This window comes from Thunnus albacares, chromosome 9 (assembly GCF_914725855.1).
Source record: "Thunnus albacares chromosome 9, fThuAlb1.1, whole genome shotgun sequence".
Taxonomy (NCBI): Eukaryota; Metazoa; Chordata; class Actinopteri; order Scombriformes; family Scombridae; genus Thunnus; species Thunnus albacares.
Genome location: NC_058114.1, coordinates 10,055,228 through 10,074,733, shown reverse-complemented (window position 1 = coordinate 10,074,733; position 19,506 = coordinate 10,055,228). Strand labels below are relative to the sequence as shown.

Here is a 19,506-nt window from a genome sequence, read left to right as displayed (position 1 = left end):
AAATGTAACTATTTATCTGACTTACAATAGCTGCTTTCTGCTGAGTCAGGTACTCTTTAGTCCTATATGTGCAGTTTCCAGCTTCTCAGATATGCAGATTTGCTGCTTTTCTCTATTTTATATCATTGTTAGTTGAATATCTCGGGGTTCGGGAGTGATGATCGGACAAAACAGGAACATTTGAAGAAGTTACCTTGGGCTTCTTCAAATGACACTAAAATTGGTGTTTTTCCTACTTTTTGACATTTTATAGACTAAACAATTAATTGATTGATCAAGCAAATAATCATTAGTTGCAGCTAGTGATGTTATGCTCGATACCGAGGCTCTGAGGCGTGTGTCAAGTGCGTCCGACAGTTTCCGCAGATGCTTCCTATCATTTTCAGAAAATCATGTGACCGATGACAAAAAAGACTTGGTTTCGGCAAACGTACGTGATGTTTCGGTTTGAGATTCAATTTGTTGGTCTAAGGACAGCAAAACCTGAACCTTTCATGGGTGTACACATCATATAATACATCCATGATGTAGCTGGTTGGTTTCTGGAGAGTGCAGAGAGTTTGCTACATTTAAATATTGAGTAGGCTAGTTGGTGGACGTGGAAGTTTTTGAATCATGTTCTGTTTCTAAATAAATATCAGTAAAAGCTTCCTCTTAATTACACAAGCACACTCAATACCCAGTCAAATAAGCACTTTCCCAAATTAACTTCTCTTTATTTCAATCTCCTGTTTCCCCCCAAACCTACAACATAATCACTGAAACGACACATTACATTATGGCACTATAATATCTCTTAACTTATGGGATTGTACTAAAAACAATTTTTTCATTCCCATGTCTAAACTCTATGAGTGTCAGCATGTGTGTATGTAAATACTGTAGGTCAAGGCTGATAATTAGTTTGATTGTGGCAAGCGGCAGCAGCAGCTGCCAGCGCAGCAGAGAGTTGGCACATGTCTGCCTGGAAAGTGGATTTTTCACCAATCTTCACCCAGCAAATCAATAGGTGAGTTCCTTTTTGCTTTGCTTGGTAGAATAGGCAAAATAAATTAGATTTCCAATCAATTTGAATTGTGCTATGTCCTTACTTCTGTGATGATAATGATTTGGTACCATGCCATCTGATCACAACATTAAACAAAATAAGCTACTTTACTAGTGTATATTTTTTCTTTAAAGCTGGGCTTACACTAGAATTTGAAAATACAGCCTTCCTACTGCAGCTCTCCCTTCAGTAAAAGGTAAATAGGACCGCCTCTCACCTGTGTGAAGTCCACCACAAAAGTAAGGACTGTCCCATCAAGTCTCTCACTCTGGTGTTGTTGTGAAGATTATGCGCTGTTCAGTTTCTCCCTCACAACAGGCAATATTCCGATGATCGCAGGTTACCTTTCATACTGCTTTCTGTTGATATTCCTGTCTGCTTTTTTCTCTCTCCTTTTGCAATTCATACAGTCCTGTCACTTCCTATCCCTCGGTATCCTGCTGCTCACCTGGCCTTCAAACTTCCTGTTTTGAAGACCCCGGCCATGCACTGTGAGTACACGGGAAGAGTGCACACAGTTTGATAGACCAGTAGTCCCTCCAATCATTTCATGCGGGCCGAATGATATGATTGGACGGATTTATTACATGCCTGCAACAGCTACAGATACCGGATTTTTTTTTTCTTTTTATTGTCAGCATTTGATTTATTGATTGCTGTCAGGATGTAAAGAGAATTTCAACAAATATAATAAAAAAATGCCTCTAAAATAAATTACATACCCTAGCTTTAAGCCTGAGATCTATTCTTTGAGATTCAAAAAACATTGGACTTTAATTAAGTTTTGAAATCAGAGGCTTGCTAACTAGCTACATGTGTACTTCTGCTAAAATAGTCAATCATATCAATGGCAAGTCAACATTTCTGAGTGTGGGCTTGTGATTCTGATGCTCCAAATTACATGATGAGATTTTACTTTGTTTTATATGCTAGCGTCTCAACTTAATTTTATTTAGATAATGTCCCATTGCTATCTGTGTAGTAGTGTATACCACTTTGTAACTGATGAAACTGTTTTTTCATCCCTAAATCTCACAGGAAACCCTGGGTTCTGGACCGAGCCCTCGCGGTCCTTCACAGTCCTGTTGGCATCCTTCCCTGGCTGCTGCTGTGTCGTTGTTGTTATGATTGTTGTTATTCTGTCCCCCCCCCCCCCCCCCTTTCCCTCTTTCTTTCTCTCTCTCAACCCAACTGGTCAAAGCAGATGGCCGCCCACCAAGAGCCGAGTTCTGCTTGTCGCTTTCGCCAAGTGCTTGCTCATGGGGTAATTGTTGGGTCTCTGTAAATTAAAGAGTACGGTCTAGACCTGCTCTATGTGAAAAGTGCCATGAGATGACTTTTGTTGTGATTTGGTGCTATATAAATAAAAATTGTTTGAATTGAAATACTAGTAGATTCAGTACTATAGTGGCTTATATGAAACACATCAGCAATTCATAGCAATATTCCTAACTTAATCCTTCAGTGTTGCATCTCTGGATGGATATTTTTTTACATAAATACTGCAGTCTTCCTGTGTTGTGGGTATCACTTTGGACAATATATTGTAGTATCTGTATTTTCAATAGTTACAAAATACTGAAACTTCATATTCCTCAATTCAAAAAATAAGCAGGCTGAAATTGAAGCCCAAAATTAAAGTAGTCAAACTAAATAAAAATGCCAATGGGCAATCCTGCCAATGCTTATGCAAGTACGACCCATAACCTCTAACACCCCCATGTCCTTTCTTCTCTCTCCCAGTAGAGCCTGTGAGCAGAATCACACCAGCATGCTCTACTGGGCCCTGTGGAAGGATGCCAGGTTATAAAAATGTGTTCCATGAAAATCGTGCGATTTTCATGTCCCCAGGTCAATGCTGCCATTGGCCTGTGCTCCATGAAAATCAATGATAATTAATCAGATTATATAGCAGAGGTAACTCAGATCTATTAACTCACCTCGCTAGAGCAGGAGCTTGTAGCAGCAGCAGCTGATGGCAACAGCTAGCAGCAGCTGCTGCAGCTGGCAGTCTATTCAGCCAGCAGCAATCATGTGCATTTTCCTCACCTTAACCTTTCATTAATTTTGGGGTATTATATAACAAATACATAAATCACAATTTTGCAATATTTATAGATAGCAGATATATAGATAAGACAGTGGTAAGCAAATAGTGGCTTGTGGGACAAGTCTGGCCCTGCAGAAAAAAAATATTTGGCCCTCTGATGAAAGTTTTTATCTATTTAATCCTTTATTTAAACAGGAAGTCTCACTGAGATCAGATCTTTTTTTCCTGTGTACAAGAATAAACATATACAGTTTAAGACAGACAGATGCACAGAAAATTGAGACACAAATTAGACATTATTTTCACATTAAAAAAAGCCATTACAAGTGGGATTGTAAATAAATAAGTGCAGCCTTTTAAAATATTCAAGTGAAATTAGAGAGTGTAACTTCATAATTTTTTGCAGCTCTTCCATTTGTATGCAGCAGAGTATTTGAACCCACTCTTTCCAAGTTCAGTGTGAACAAGAGGTGCAGCTAATGTTAAAATGTCCTGTGACCTGACATTGTAAGTACTGAATTTAAATGTAGCCAGTGAGCAGAGGTAACTAGGCAGTTTTTTCAGTAGCGCCTTATAAATAAACAACATACAATGCTGCTCCCTTCTGTTTGTTGATAACCATCCCACCTTTTCAGATAAGATGCAATGGTGAGAGGAATTTATCACCTGTGGTGAAGCGCAGTGCACTGTAATACACAGTATAGAGGCTTTAAGGTGGAGGGAGAAGCATGCATATTTACAATATCACCATAATCAAGCACAGGCAGAGTTGTAGATTGTTGTAGTTTTGACTTTCATAGTTTACATCAAAACTTTTACATACTTTTTTTTTTGCAAATCTACTGTAATAAACATAAGGCTCCTATAAATCCTAATTGTTGTAATATAACCTTATTAAATCTAACACTGCCCCCACATGAGGAGAGGCATTAAAACTATAGTTGTGCCCTGCTATTTGAGCAGTGAATGGTGCTGAAATTCAGTTTATCTGAAATTAAAGTTTAACAGATTTGTTCTTCACAAACACAAATGGTTAGCAGTCGAACACAAATAGTGTGTTGATATCGTTTTTTTCCCCTCAGATACAGTCCTTAAGTGTTATAAATCAACTTTACTCTTAATGAATTAAAAAATAAACAAGATAAACTTTTATTGTCTTGGACTGAAGTGTTGCAGCTGCATATAGAAAAATACAAAGTACACACAATATAGGTACATAATCTCTATATGTATGTATAGAAATACTGTCATGTTCCACCAGGAACCCACCACCACCCTCAGGTAATTTTTCAAAAGTATTTTTCTATTTCTGTCATTTCTTGCCTTTATTTTATAGCATATATACTGTATAATCAATATCAGTATATCAAAAGTAGAGAAGTGACATAAAATGAGGGGAGAGAGAGTATAAGCCCATCTTCTGACTTCAGCCCTGCATAAAAAACACTGCAGCCCCACTTACTCATATGAATGAATATTGCATCTAAGGCCACTCCATAGATTCAGTGGGAATGCCAATGCAGAGAGTTTTGGCAAAAATTGCAGATTTGCAACTACATGTTCCTGATCTAGATTACTTTTTAAAGTGAACACTTTATTTCTACGGTTTACCTCTTCATTTCAATCACCATGCTGAAGATACAATAATTGCTACAGTGACATCTTTTCAGTGCCATAAAATTATGTTTCAGAGTATCCCAAACTGCTCTGCAGTGTTTTGGGATCTGAAACTCTTCAAACTCATGGATCTGTTACTCAAACTAGACTTCCAGGACCATCTTTCATTGTCTCACCCCTACCCTTAGATAATTTTGACCAGACAACCCCCCAAAATGTCTCTCTCAATTATACTTTCAGTAAATTTTGTTTACCAACATGTATGTTTAAATGGTGTTTCAAGACTTTCTGCAAATTGCGATGAATGGAGAAATGCTGAGATTTTAATTGTATATCATAAACTCTTCATGCTAAACTCTAAATAAAGAGGACATGATTTGAGTGTCCTCAATGGTTGTCATGGTGCAACATAACAATCCCCCATGTTCACACTTTGTGGCAGCATACAACCACCCTGCTGAAGCTGCTTTGAGCATGGTACTGCTCTTACAATCATCAGGGGTGACTGACATTGCAGTCTAACCTACATATCGACATGTGGGTGAAAAAACAGCATCCTCTAATGATGAAAAGGATCAATGGAGCTTTACATTTGTCCATGCTTGAGCAGACCTTTGTACCGTTGAGGTCATGTCCCATGCACAGAGAGGTCAATGACTGCAAAGTTTGTGGTCCAAACCTTTACAACAGGTCGGAAAATATGAACAAAAAGTGAATAGGATCACTAATTTTCTAATTATCCCATGTGATTTAAATTTGACTACGTTATCCTTAAAAATACTAAAAAATACTGGAATACATGATTCTATTTCAGTGAAAGGGTGAATTTCGCAGGGAGAATGTTGTGAAACAGCCCACTTCAGGCCACTACTTGTTTGCCTGTTGCATCAGTGTGTTTGATCATCTTAAGCAGAACAAATTTGAACGTTAGCCCTGCCATCACAACAGTCAGGTGTGTGTTTATGTGTGTGTGTGCGGGAGTAAGGGAGGGATTTCCTCATGTATTTGTATATAATGAATATGTATATAATTGTATCTCTCAATATCCTTAAAAGCAGGAGAAATGCAGAGTATATGCCAACAATAGAGTTAACTCCCCCTCAGTTACATTAGTTCATAGCATGAATGATTGATTGATAAGTGATTGATTCTCCATTTCCATTTCTACCATTCAACAATTACTTTAATGTTCAAACCTGAAGAAAGACTTTCAATCCATTAAGTGAATTAAAATTTCCAAAACAAAATTACATTAAAGTTAATAAAGTTCTTTAAAAACATTTCATAATGAATTTTAAATTATAATACAGTACTGACAGTCTCACAATATTCAAAAAACCCACTGAACATTGAAGCCCAACAGCCCCGAGCACTGGGGTGTTACTAACTCTCTGTGTTGGACAAGGAAGAGCAGACAGGGGCTCGGGACATTAAATACATCTCATATGCCATGTGACATTTAGTTAGTCGGCTCTACTGTTTCACCAGAGAAAGTCAAAGGGCAAATAATGGCTTGAGAGCTATAAATAGGAGGTCAAGACTGTTCTCAGCTGGAAAGGCCAAGGGCAAATAAAGTTTAGACCTGAGCGCAATGCTGAGGAATGCATTTCATTGCCAACTGAATATCCCCATATCCAAAGGCAACCGCACACTGCATTATTAGTATGGAGTGTGGTGACCAATAGCGATAGAGTAACACCGATTTCATGCAGGCTGAAACAGGCTCAAAGTACAAGTACTAAGGCACAATCCTTGATCTTAATGTAAAAAGGTATACCCATGTCGCATTGTCAGTATGTCTACATTACATCTTACAAAGCCTTTAAACTGCAAAATGTTAACATAAAGGAAGTCCTGACTACATGTTACAGTACACTCTATTTTGGGTCCTTCCTTCCTCACATATCCAGCAGGACAGTGCTGACATACTGACAAATAACTGTTACTCATAACCTAGATAACTAAAACACTTTCACTGCAATGCACTATTGTTTCTGTTCATCAAAACCATCTTCTGTGTTTTGAGGAGAGCTAAAAGAAATCCAGGATCCCCATGATCTTTGTAACCATCAAACTTGTGTAATTCAAACAGTGTAACCCTTGCTGATCACTGAAGTCACAGTGAAATGGCATTTGAAGAGTCTATGTACTTCCTGTAGAAACAAGACGTTAATGTGGGACGTAATGAAGGGATGGATTCAAAAGTGAAAACAACAGTTATCAGTTAATGAAGATGTGATAGAAATATTGGTTGGACATTTTTATTTACATGTGCTGTTACATGATGTGAGTATTAAAAATAGCATTCACACTGATAAATCTGAAGCAAAATACTGTATATAAAAAGTCAAAAAATAAAAAATTCAGTTTGTTTATGATTACATGACTGTATATTGTGACATTAAAAAAGTAGCTAAGAAAGTAAAATAGGTTTTCTTTTAACTGTGATTTTAAAATGTTGGAAAACTGTGTGATGTATCAACTAATATGAAACTGCTAGTAAAATCTATGATACAGCCTATTTACATTGAAAATATACAATTGGTTAATGATCATTAATATGGTCAATTACATTCTATTTTAAACTCGTTTAAATTAGTACAACAAAATTCACATTTAGATTTCTTCAAATAACAGAAACAACAGCAGGAAATAAATTGCACAACAGCAGCATATAAGCAGTAACAACTATCATCATTATCAACTGTACCTTGTGTGATCACCTCTTGCTGCCACTAATGCATGGGACTTCTGATACAGCAGTTGGGTGATGTTGTCTGATTTGTGCAAGTAGGGCTGAGGAATCTGCTGGCTGTAAGTAGGCAGAGTGTCTCAACTCCTGATGTTGTGATCGAGGATATTCCACATTTGAGACTTTACAGAACACACAGCTAAGCTTTAAGTTAAAATAATAAGGCATCGTACTGGTTGGACTTTCATATAACTGGACTGTGGTTGCACTTAGTACACACAAAATGTAACTATAATTTTCATATAGATATACAACACTCTCTATTCTTTGTGTACCACTTATGAAACCATTGGTTAATGAATGAACTCGGCCCATAACTATCACTAGTAGCTATTCTGTATCACTAGGAGACCAGTGAATCCTTTATGGGAGTACAGCTTTACGTGCAGGGCAGTATAGTCTCCACACAGTTGTAGGTCCAATCCTGTTTCTCACTGATGGGCAGGACGTGTTGGCACACCTGGTGGACAGCACATATTTTTGTATTAGCATCCAAAATACCACATAATTATTCCATTAAATCATCCCATGAGTACTTATTTAAATCTAAAAGTAATAATTTACTTGTGAATTTGAATGTAGTAGAATGGAAACTATTACAATATCAAGATGATTATGATTTGTTGATTATAATAATAACAACGGAGACCGCTTTCACAAGAAGACTTCATACCATCTTAGTCCTGGCTGGCACCTCTACAGCAAACACACTCATGCCTCTACTGCTGCAGCAGTTCCTGCTCTGCTCATTGTTCACATGAACCGTCACTTTCTGGTTGGACTGTAACACAAAAGGTATTGGTCACTGCACTGGTCAGCTTTCTTCACTGAAATCAGGGAATATGTAGTATATGTACAGTACACATGTAGAAATTGGCTGCAACAGCTAAACAATCTGACAATTTAATTCATTAATAGGACTCTATAATCTAAAAAAATAGCATCCTCTTCTTATTACACGTAAAACAATGTAATCTACCTTGTTTATATCTCAGGAAAACTGCATCTCTATGTGACTACTGCCATTTGAACACAACTGTAGCTACTGTGGATACGTGTGGTTTGCAAGACTGCTACATTTAAGACATTTAGTCTCCAGTGCTACTAGTGTCATTGAAGTTTAAATGTAAGACTACACATAGATATAACACAAAATAACTGACAAATCAACATGAACACTTTCATGATTACTGGATAAACTGGTAATAATCTAAACCATTTCCCCTGTTCAGTAGTTCCTTTCAGTCACCAGGCCATTCTTTCACAGTAGCTCCTGTTGCTGTGAGAATGGATACAACCACTGCATATCAATTACAAGAGAGGGTGAATGGTCTCTGGCAACCATAGACTGTAGGAGTTGTCAATACTGAGACAGAGTGTTTAACATAAGTCTAGTAAAAGATGCAGAAATATTCTCTAGACAATAATCAAACACTCTGATGGTCTATGATTAGTACCACTTAGCATTCAGTAATTTATGCTAAGAATAATATTTTGTCATTCTGTCCATTTGTTTACTGGTTTGCTGCAAAATAACTTACAAACAGTATTCACTCATTCTGAGTTGGACTATCATCCCCCCTAGTGGTGATTAGGATACATGACTATTTAAGGATCACACAGGAATGTTCACATGCCTCTTCTTTGCAATGCTGCTAAACTGTGTAGGTAACTTCACTATACTATATAACTTCATGCTCTATGACACTGTATGTCCCCAAGTCAGATTTTGGATGTCTCAGTTTCAGAATGAAAATCACTCAGAGACAACGTTTGTTGTGTACCTTGTTGGCTATGACAGAGGAGATCCTGTGTTCTCCTCGGTAGGTGTAGATGAAGACGTTGTCGTGTCCTCTCAGTGATTTGGCCCCTGTCCTGGCTGTGATGGACTTCTGGAGGGCCTGGTTCAGAAGCTTGGGCCCCGAGTCCATACTGAGTGGCTGGATAGATGGCTGAGTGCCTTCGCAGTGTGCATCTATCTGGAATGGACAAGCCTGATGGAGGGGGACGTTAGTTATTACAGTGGAAGTGTGTAATGAAAGTCTGGATGTGTTTTTCTTGATGTGTGTGTTAAAGTGCATGTATATTTCAAGTGTAAGCTTTTAATTGTGGCATATTCGGACTACATGATGCCATGTCATACCAAAACTGAAATCTGTGTGCCTATATTTGATTGTTTTGAATGAAATCAGATGTGTGAACCCACCTCCACGAGCTCCAGCATCCGGTTGTAACCCATTGATTCCAGGGTGACCCACAGGTCAGCAGGATCTCCGTCTTTCTCTGTGGCCTCCATCAGGTTCAGCTCCATAAAGCCCTGTCGTGTCAGCTGGTTCTTTCTCATGTCAAAGTTCTCTGTAGCCAAAAAAAAAAAAAAAAACAGCAAACAGAACTGTAATGGGCCCCTTTATCCAATTCATTTTACATCAATTTTGTGAAAACCAATTTTATGTGGTGTACCTTTGCAGACAGCCCAGGAATCCTTGTCACACTTCTCTCCACTTGTCCTCAGCTCAAAGAAGTTGTACTCCTCCAGACTGAGCAAACCATTCCCATCCAGGTCTATCACCTCAAAGATGTCAGACAGCACCTCCCTGTGGCAAACAGGGAGCAACACACAAAAATGTCATACAGAACTCAAAGGTGCAGTGTATAGGATTTAGCGGCATCTAGCGGTGAGGTTGCAGATTGCAACAAACTGAATCACACAAAAAAGCTTCAAATCTTTACATTTGAGAAGATGTAACCAGCAAATTTTTAACATTTTTGCTTGAAAAAATGACTAAAACGATTACTCAAATATCAAAATAGTTGCCAATTAATTTTCTGTTGATCAACTAAATTGATTCACTGATTAATTGTTGCAGCTTTACTATCAGTCCATCTATGCAAATCAGCCCAGACTTTTGTCCAGGCTAAGCAGGGATCCAGATGTGCTTCAAAGCACAGACTATGTTACAGTATGTCTTTTCCCAGGCTGAAACCCTGATGTTATTTTCAGATGACATATATGTTGAAAGACAGTTGTAAGTACAAATTTTATATATAAAATTAATACCTAATACCTAATAATACCTAATACATACATACATACAATACATACATGCCTAATACATTAATGGATAGTCTTAAGTTTTTGGTCAGTAATCAAAGCTGGTGAAAATACATGAAGGAAAAACTAACATCCAGCAGATAAGTCATGAGCTTTGCTTTGGACACTGACACACACAGACACATAAACTCACATATACAGTATATACAAGCACACACGCAAACACACAGACACACACACCTGAGCTCCCTGGTGAGGTCTAGTTCTCCAGTGTCAGTCTTGTAGACGAGCTCTACAGGTTTATTAGAAAGGCTCTTTCTGCTCTTTTTCTTTAGTTTGCAGCCACTGGAGAAGGGAAGCAGGTAGTAAGTCCCAGCATTCAGTTCTCCTTTCCAAACATACTTCTGTGGAAATAAAAGGGCAAAATAATTTAAAAACAATACTTTTTTTTTTTTTCCTATATCCTAGAATGCTGCACAATCAAATGTATAGGGTCTTCACAAAGAGGAGTTAACAATGTCTCATAAAGTAACATTGTCTTGAACTTAAGTTGTTTTAAAAACAGTAAAACAACAAAATGTCCATACTTTAATAATGATAATAATAATAATAATAATAATAACAATAATAATAATAATAATAATAATAATCCAAACTTCATGTATCCAGTCATATGTTCAGTTTGTGTGTCCATGTATTTTCACTAAAATGCTGCTGAGTAAGTCAACTGAACTAAATCCACTCATACCTATATTTGCATTTGACTCATCACTTAAGGGTGCTTTGCAAAGTTTTTACAGATATTTTTATGATGTTTTGCTGTTGTTAAAACAAGTGTCATATCAACTTCATTATCTCAGAAAAAGCTTTTACTTTTGGAATCTCCGTGCCTGGCAGGAAGTCAGTGGACCCGCAATAACTTTCATGTGGCATTCAAGGATACGGGGGGGGGGGGGGGGGATAATTAATGGAAAAATGAAATGAATGATTTAGAATTTAACAAAAAATGTACATCTCTCAAAACACACCCACACAAACATACTTCTTTGTCTTTTGACTCTGTGAAACACACAAACATCGAGTCCTCTTTGGTTTCCCCAGCTGACATGACAAAAATGGATGTGTCCACTGTCATCCAGGAGGAAGGCTTGTCTGAAAAAATAACACATGATTCAGCTTTTAAACCTCAGAATTGCATTTGTTTGTATGTACAGATTATTGTATGACATGTCCACTTTGATTGTAAATATTAGAAAATTAGAAAATATTACAACAGAACCGAAAAAAAACAAGATTACTTAAAGGAATATATGTTTTTGTGCATGTTGTGTTACATGATTGTGGTCATTATGTAATTTCATACATATTTACAACATTATACCCTTAATATATGTTCATATGGTTGTTAAGTACCATAGACTTTACTATACTATACTGTATATTATTTTATGTGACAAATACAGAACAGCCATATACAAAAAATAGAATATAATGTATAAAATAATGTACAGCACTTTTAGACAGAATAAAAAGTAATACATGCAGGTTTGTGTAATCATTTTGGCTGAAATCAGAAAATGTTATATTTCTGAAGACTGAAGTCACTTTACAGGCTAATTTGAAATGAAGTGCAGCTTAACTAACAAGCTTAACTTTGATGCCTGGACTTCAATATGAGAAAGTTGATTCTTCGACTAATCGTTTTAGTTTTTACTAAAGCATATGACCTAAATCAGTCAATTCAACGTTACTAGTTTATGAAATGAACAGGACACTCTTCTGATTGTTTCTCATAAATAAGCTTCCACTGTGATGGAATACAATCTACTTAATATCCTACAAAATCATTATTTATAATGTCAAAATTACTGGAGCAAAACTTTACTTGACAATTATACAAAGAAATATATGCATCAATACTGTATGACACTAGAAACAACCCTAATCCATGTTCAACAAGGAGTGGAGAAACTTGCAAGCAAAAAGATAATGTGCCTAGAGTAAACAATACTCATGAATTGTTGATTTCATGTGTAATATAAAACAGTGAGAGTACCAGCTCTGTGACTGAGGCTGAGGGGTTGGATGGTTAGATAGACGTTGGTTGTCTGGGGCAGGTGGAGCTGGTACTGCAGTGAACTGATGCTCCCATCATCCTCCAGAAAGAGACATCCCTTCATGTAGCTGTGATGCCACTCCTGGAAGCATAGAGTTTAAAATCTGTTTAACTGACAGGCCTAGGGCATTCATAAAAACTAACATAGTGTGGCTAATCGATTCCTAATCTATATCACAGCTTATTTGCTTTCATAAGCCCTTTGAAATATTCTATATACAAAATATCTTTTTATGTGTATCCTGGTATGTTTTGTGATCTGTGGTCTCAGTTTAGATCCTGAAAAAAATCCCAGCAAACTGTTTTGCTGCTTGACAACAAAATGCATTTATTCATTCAACAGAAACCAAAACTAATTTGCAGTTCTTATTAAAAGGAGGATTGATCTTGTGACAGGGGAAGTATATTTTGGCATAAAAAAAAGTAAATTAAGCGGTCAATCACAGCAGTGAGGTTGCTCACTTGATTAACAGAAACTGCCGTTGTGATAATTACCACTGCAACCTTCAGGGGGCATAATCATTATTACAGTGTTTATGTGAGCTCAGCAGCACGTAAATACTTGTTATACTCACGCTGATCCAGAGGAGGGCAGAAGTGTTACACTACATTTCTGCTGAAGGCTGAAGCAAATCTCCCTCTTGGAACTGATATGGCAAATTGGAGTCCATTTAACTTTGATAAATACAGCCTTTTCAATCTTGGGCCACCGGTCATTCAAAACTATCAAGAGGCTACTTTGGCGATATTTATGAATCCTAATATTTCTCTCATTTTGTTGTTCCTTTGTCTGGCAGCACAACTGAAATTAGGTAATAATTTGAAATTGAACAGGAACAGCAAAACAAGAAAGTTTTCATTACACTCATTGGAGACACATTAAATGAAAACACAGTTGATGTGGACATGCAGTAAGAGGACACCGAGGGCCAAGCGAGTCTGGAATAGGCTATATATCCTTTTAGTGGACAAATAAATCAGCAAGTTAAACAAAGAAAGTACCATAAAGACGGAGCATGTCACTCCTTTAGAGAAAAGCCATTTTCTCAGAGTATTTATCTTGGGCTGTGAGAAGCATAAAAGATCAAACCATAACACTTCAGTGGTTTGTCCAGACAATATTAAATGAGGGAAATTGCCATGGGCACCTGTCCACTGCTTAAAGACATCAGAATCAATGCCCCCATAGAGAGAGGGTCAGCCTGCAGACTAATACAGGCGCTGTCACCTGCTCCGGCCACGGGTCTGATTTACTGCTACGCAGAGTGTTGCAGGACAGCAAACCAACCCCAAACACATACACACACATTAAATTACAACCTTTACTTTATCTTGTAATTCTTATAATCCTCCCAAATACTATAATACAAAATAATCCTTACTGGTCAGGTTTTTATGCATAAAGACACTTCTGCATCCCACACGACACACAAACACATTCACACTGCTACAAAAACACAGTCAACCCTCCACCCACCACCTCCCAATTATTAGCCTGTGGCAATATAGAAGCCAATATAGCGAGCAGAACTTCCCCCAGAGGTAATCTCTAGACACACATTCTTTCACCTCGATGATGTCTGGCCCTTTCCAATCTCAACACGGCGCTTGGACCTGAGAGTTAGAGCAAGGGGCTGTTATTTTTATTTATTTATTTACTTTTTTCCCCCCCTTGCTGTAAAGCAAACCAGCCGAGGTTAAGCCAAAAAGAGTAAAAACAAAGAGCGTGGAATCAATACGGTGTATATCTATCCACTCAGGGCTAAATTCGCCCATCAAAAGCACTGGGTGACAGTGACACTGGGGGAGCAGTAGGGCTGCGAGGTCCTTGTTATCATGGAGTCTCACACAATACGATTTACAGGTTTTGTCAGTAATGGTATTAAAAATAAATCTTTCAGATTCATAATATAGTATATTGCCTATAGAAGATAATAAGCATATACTGTAAATCATGTAATAAATTGCTGTGTTAAATTAAGTTTTTCTGCTGACAAATGCCATTTATAAACATTAGTAGACAGGAACCGACTGGTTTCTAAAAAGTGATATATGATTTTACAAATGTACTTATATTATTACTTTGTTAAATATTAGAAAGTAGTTTTCAAACTGGTTCTTTCGTGGATGACAGAAAAAATGAATGAAAAAAAATCTCTAAAAGTCTTTCTTAAATAATTTAGAGCTGAAACAATTAGTCGATTATTTGATTAGTTGTTTGACAGAAATCAATCTGTAACTATTTTGATGATTGATTCATTGTTTTGGTAATTTAATCAAACAATGAAACAACATTATGTGTTTCATATCACTGTAAATTCAATATCTTTGGGTTTTGGACTGTCATCTTGGGCTCTCTAAACATGCAATGGCCAGTCTTCACTACCTTTCTGACATCACATAGATTAAACGATTAATCACTTATTATGGAAAAGATAACAGATTACAGATGAATCATTATGACTATAGAGAGGGTTACCTGTAAACCAGAGGGCTCTGGTATCTTGTTGGTCTTAGTGCTGCTGGATGTCATAGTGATGGAGTTTGACAGGGACGACCGTCTGCTGCGAGCGGAAGAGGGACGAGAGGATGATCGGCTATCTGAAACGTACACACACACACACACACACACACACACACACACACACACACACACACACACACACACATCAGACACAAATATAAAACTCTCATAGACAGATGCTAGCCCATAAAAACTAATGCTTAAAGTACATGTTATAAAATTGTTATAAACAAATTAATAAATTGTAACATTGCAACAGCAAAACAGAAAGTTAGATTGACTGTCTGAAATATTAAGTACTACCCTCCCCTGTGAAAACAGTAGACACACTTTTAAAAGAGAGATGAGCTGCACAACATTATTGACACTGTAATCTGTCTTCTCAGAAGTCCGTTCCCCCGGTTTAAGTGAGAACGGCTACTTTGCATTTGGGTTCTGAGAAAGTGCGATCTCAAGTTCAACCACCTTTTAATTAATTATAGAGGCATTTTAAATTACAAATGGCATAACAGCATGCTTTCTGTGAACACTAATTGAAGACAGAAAATATCAATTCACTAATGAGGGGTCTGATTGTTTCCAAGCCTGGGAAATCACGATGTGAAGTAATGTGATAGGCTTACAAGCAAATTACTGAAGCAGAGAAACAAATAGACCCACTGTCATGGTATTTGTCATAGATCTATTTTGTATTGATGACAGTATTTTAATCTAGAGGATCAAATTGTAGCTGTTTTGTGTGAATGTGGACAAAGACGCGCTGAAACGTGGCCTAACAAAAGCTCCGATGTGGATTTATATTGAATGTCGATATTTTTTCAACACTGGTGGTTCAAACTTAATCGACCAATTATCACAGAAACACAATGACAGTTCATCTGCTGGTCTAACAAATAAATATTAGATTCAAAGCACCTAATACATTATTAATACGCATCTCATCAATTATTTTGAACCATATGGAAAAGACACCAAAGTGACCCATGCTGCATACAGTTACAATGTATTTCTCAGGGTCCAAATCAGCAGTCAAAACTGTTTTTGAGCTCTAAGAATAACCCATTCAACATGTGCGATCGTGTAGCATCTCATGTCATCGCCTTGTTAAAATGTAACAGGTATAAATCAATGCGTGGGTGAGGCACAATAATGTGATAATCCCGACTACTATCTGGGAGCTCATTTGTTTTTGCAGCGGTGGTCGACTGGGCCCTCCTCTCGACCACCGTCTAATCCCTCATCATCTCCCCAGTGAGAAGTGGTGGAATCCCCCGAATCAATAACATGAACATGGACTGACCACTTAAATCAACCCCATCTATCTTCCCACAGCGGGCCTGTCCCCGGCTCGCTCATCCAGGATCTCTGTTCTTCTCTTCCTTCCCTCAACATGCTGGTTCTAACAAGTTAAAGGTGAGGTATTTTACATAAAAAAAAACTCTGTTGGCTCATTATCTGACGTGGCAGAAGGCTGAAGATGCACTCGATGCCAGCCGGGCCTTGCTTGCTTGTTCAAGTTATGAAAACACATCTTTTTGGCAAGAGCTCTCTCTCCAAATTCAGAGTTGAAAGGCAGCATTTTTCATCCGTGCAGATAGAGCTTCTGTCAATCTCTAAATGGCAAAAATGATTACCCAAATCACAGCGCTTTACAGTCTCCTCCCTCCAAACAAGCTGCTCTAATTGTGTGGCTATTATGATGTATGGACTGTCTTAATGAGGTGATTTGTCACAGGGGAGTGAAAAATCGATCAATAACAGAGCTATTATTTATTCATCAAAACTAATCGGTGAGGCGTATTGGGGCAATCGGTGCGTACGTGTATGCATCTAAAAATGGGAATCTGAAGTATAGCCGCTGAACAGCCACCATAGGCTGCAACTTTGGAGCCTTTGTTAGTGCCACGCAAACAGATTCTTGTTCGAAACATTATAAAACATACACTCTGGGGGTAGGGTGCTTTATGTTACAAAGTTCTGGGAAGCCACATGTTGTACCTTTCTTGAGTGAAGTGTCTGATTCTGCCCGGGCTGTTTCTGGAGGCTGAGGGTGAGTTGCTGTTTGGGCTGCTGATGATACCGATGACATGGAGGGTTTTGGAGGGCTGTATGACTGGCTGCCAAAGTTCTGTCTCTTCAGCTTGGCATCAGCCTCGAGCCTCTCCAAAGCAGCTATCTGACACTGCTCTACTGTAGACACAAATAATCTGCAGAACTGACAGCAAAAGGAAACCAGTAGTAAGAGGGTGATACATGAGCATTGTTTTGAGGCAATTTAGAAAGGCAGAATTGTTTATGAAGGAAGAAGACAGTTTAAGCAAATCACAGGAGAGCTAAGATGTTTACCTTCAGTTGTGTTTTCTCTGACACGTCTAGTCTATGTTTTATCATAAATATTATATTTCTTAAAAAGTGAAACGTAGAGATAAATGACTCAAAAAGAGAGACATTTTTATAATGTACTTTCACTGGTTCATAAAAATAATAATTTGTTGTAGCAAGTAGTATAATTTGGTTGGAGCTTAAAGTTTTCTACACATATCTTGGGATAAAAACCATTGTTCTTAGGCTGATATTTTTGAAGTTACCCTACAGCATTAATTATCTGTTGTTGCACAATGAAATGAAAATATATATATACATTTTTCATAGCCTTGAACACACAAGGACCTGACCGATGTGTCACGGACACGGAGAGCAAAGTGGTGATAGAAGCAGTATGAAAAGAAGACACCACATGCTTGTCCAAACTTACTTTTGAATAGTCCAATTTTCCATCCTTGTTGATGTCAGCTAATGTGAAAATAGCATTCACTTCTTCAGTGGTCATTTTCTCTCCTCTCTGTAAGATTTAAAATGTTTTTCAGTAGTGGAAACACCAGAAAAAAAACAGCTCCTCAGCTCCTTCAACATGAACAATTATAACCAAAACTCCTTCTCACAGAGTACATATATGAAAAATAAAAGTTAAATCAAATTATAGCCTACTGGTTGCAAATGTGTCTGATGCAAAATGCTTTAAGCTACTCACAGTGGTAAGAGCCTTCTCCAGCTCACTATGTGTGATGTAGCCGTCACTGTTCACATCCATCTTTTTGAAAGCTCTCATCAGCTCATTTTCCTCAGTTTTCTTCTCACACTTGAGAATATCACAAAAGTCATCAAAGTTCAGTTTAGAAGTTCTCGGCGTCCAGTATTTATTGAGAGTGGCGTGGGATGGATTTCTACCAGCCTGCTGGAGAACTAAATAAGACAAATGGGAAATGGATTGAATCTATAAGTAAAGAAGACAGGTGGCTGTGTGTTCTTCTTTTCTGGTAAGTTAGCTTCTCTGACAGACTTTTAAATCTCATGCACATTAGGCTATTCAAAAATTAAAAATCCTCCACAATGAGACCCTTTTTTGCACATTGTAACATCTGTACCTCTGATTACCACAAACAACGTGCACCTTTCTCCCCTTTTATTTCCCCTTAAGTAGCTTTGACGTTAAATCATCTTATTATACAGTCTTACATTCTGTATCAGCTTGTTCCAGCTCTTCATCAAAGTAATATATTTACAGTGACACACCGAAATAGTGGCCAGCAAAATGGATTTTTTGAGATATCATATCCAGTTGAATTTTATATAACTGCATGTTATATAATTATATGAAAAAAAAATCTAAGCTGGATGATTCCTTCACATTGGCAAACGTAGCACACGCTAACAGTTGTCTAAGCAAGCTGCAGACTGCACTAATAATCATAAGTTAGCTTACCACGACATAACTGCTGTCTCGAAGCGATATTTGTCAAACTAGATCTGAACACAGCAAGGTATGCGGCTCTACACTGTATGTAGAAAGCCTCTTCCTCATCAGCAGACCGAGGTGACTCTTGAAAAGACATCTTTGGAAGAAGATAGCTGTCAGATATCAGTCTGGCTAACGTTAGCTTAGTCCTATCTAGCGTAGAAACCAGACGACAGCCAGATATGTCAACTGAGCTAGGCTAAATTAAGATATTTCGGCGCTTCATCACACCGTAATAACAGTCTGAACGCACGCAGAATACATTTTATTGAAACCAAATTCGCTCCCGCGGTGACACAGTGATTTGTCAAACACCGTTGCTATCTGCTGCCTGTTGCTAGGTAAACAAAAACGCACCAGTGTTCCACCTAAAACGACACGGCAGAAACAAACGTTGCTGTTAAAAACTGCAGCGCAATGTATTTAAGCCATGTAAGGAAAGTAATTCACTGATAAAAGCGAGCTCAATTTTATAAACTTGGATAATGATTTACTGTTCGGATTCAAAATGTTTGTCACGTATTTCGAGTCACTTTTGCAAAAAGGCGCCA

At 37.8% G+C, this 19,506-nt stretch overlaps 1 protein-coding gene across 2 annotated transcripts; it reads right to left on the bottom strand.

Moving 5' to 3' along the window:
• Positions 1-6,970: 6,970 nt before the first annotated feature.
• Positions 6,971-19,351, bottom strand: efcab7 (EF-hand calcium binding domain 7). Of its 2 annotated transcripts, none has more exons than XM_044362484.1 (13): positions 18,923-19,351; positions 18,191-18,402; positions 17,915-18,001; positions 17,158-17,374; positions 15,115-15,236; positions 12,576-12,717; positions 11,562-11,671; positions 10,760-10,923; positions 9,928-10,061; positions 9,674-9,822; positions 9,252-9,461; positions 8,141-8,248; positions 6,971-7,927 (listed from the first exon to the last, which is right to left on the bottom strand). In XM_044362484.1, exons 1-13 carry the CDS (start codon positions 19,050-19,052, stop codon positions 7,847-7,849), a joined length of 1,866 nt encoding a protein of 621 aa, XP_044218419.1. In that variant the 5' UTR covers positions 19,053-19,351; the 3' UTR covers positions 6,971-7,846. The 2 variants fall into 2 exon arrangements, with proteins under 2 accessions (XP_044218419.1, XP_044218420.1); XM_044362485.1 differs by having other exon boundaries at positions 18,191-18,298; positions 18,923-19,004.
• Positions 19,352-19,506: the final 155 nt, after the last annotated feature.

Excerpts from the sequence above, each read along its gene's own strand:
- efcab7 (XM_044362484.1), bottom strand. The coding sequence starts at position 19,052 with ATGTCTTTTCAAGAGTCACCTCGGTCTGCTGATGAGGAAGAGGCTTTC. Across the intron at positions 11,672-12,575 it reads CAGCCTCAGTCACAGAGCTG|ACAAGCCTTCCTCCTGGATG; the intron begins GTACTCTCACTG and ends TTATTTTTTCAG. Across the intron at positions 9,823-9,927 it reads TTCCTGGGCTGTCTGCAAAG|AGAACTTTGACATGAGAAAG; the intron begins GTACACCACATA and ends TTTTGGCTACAG.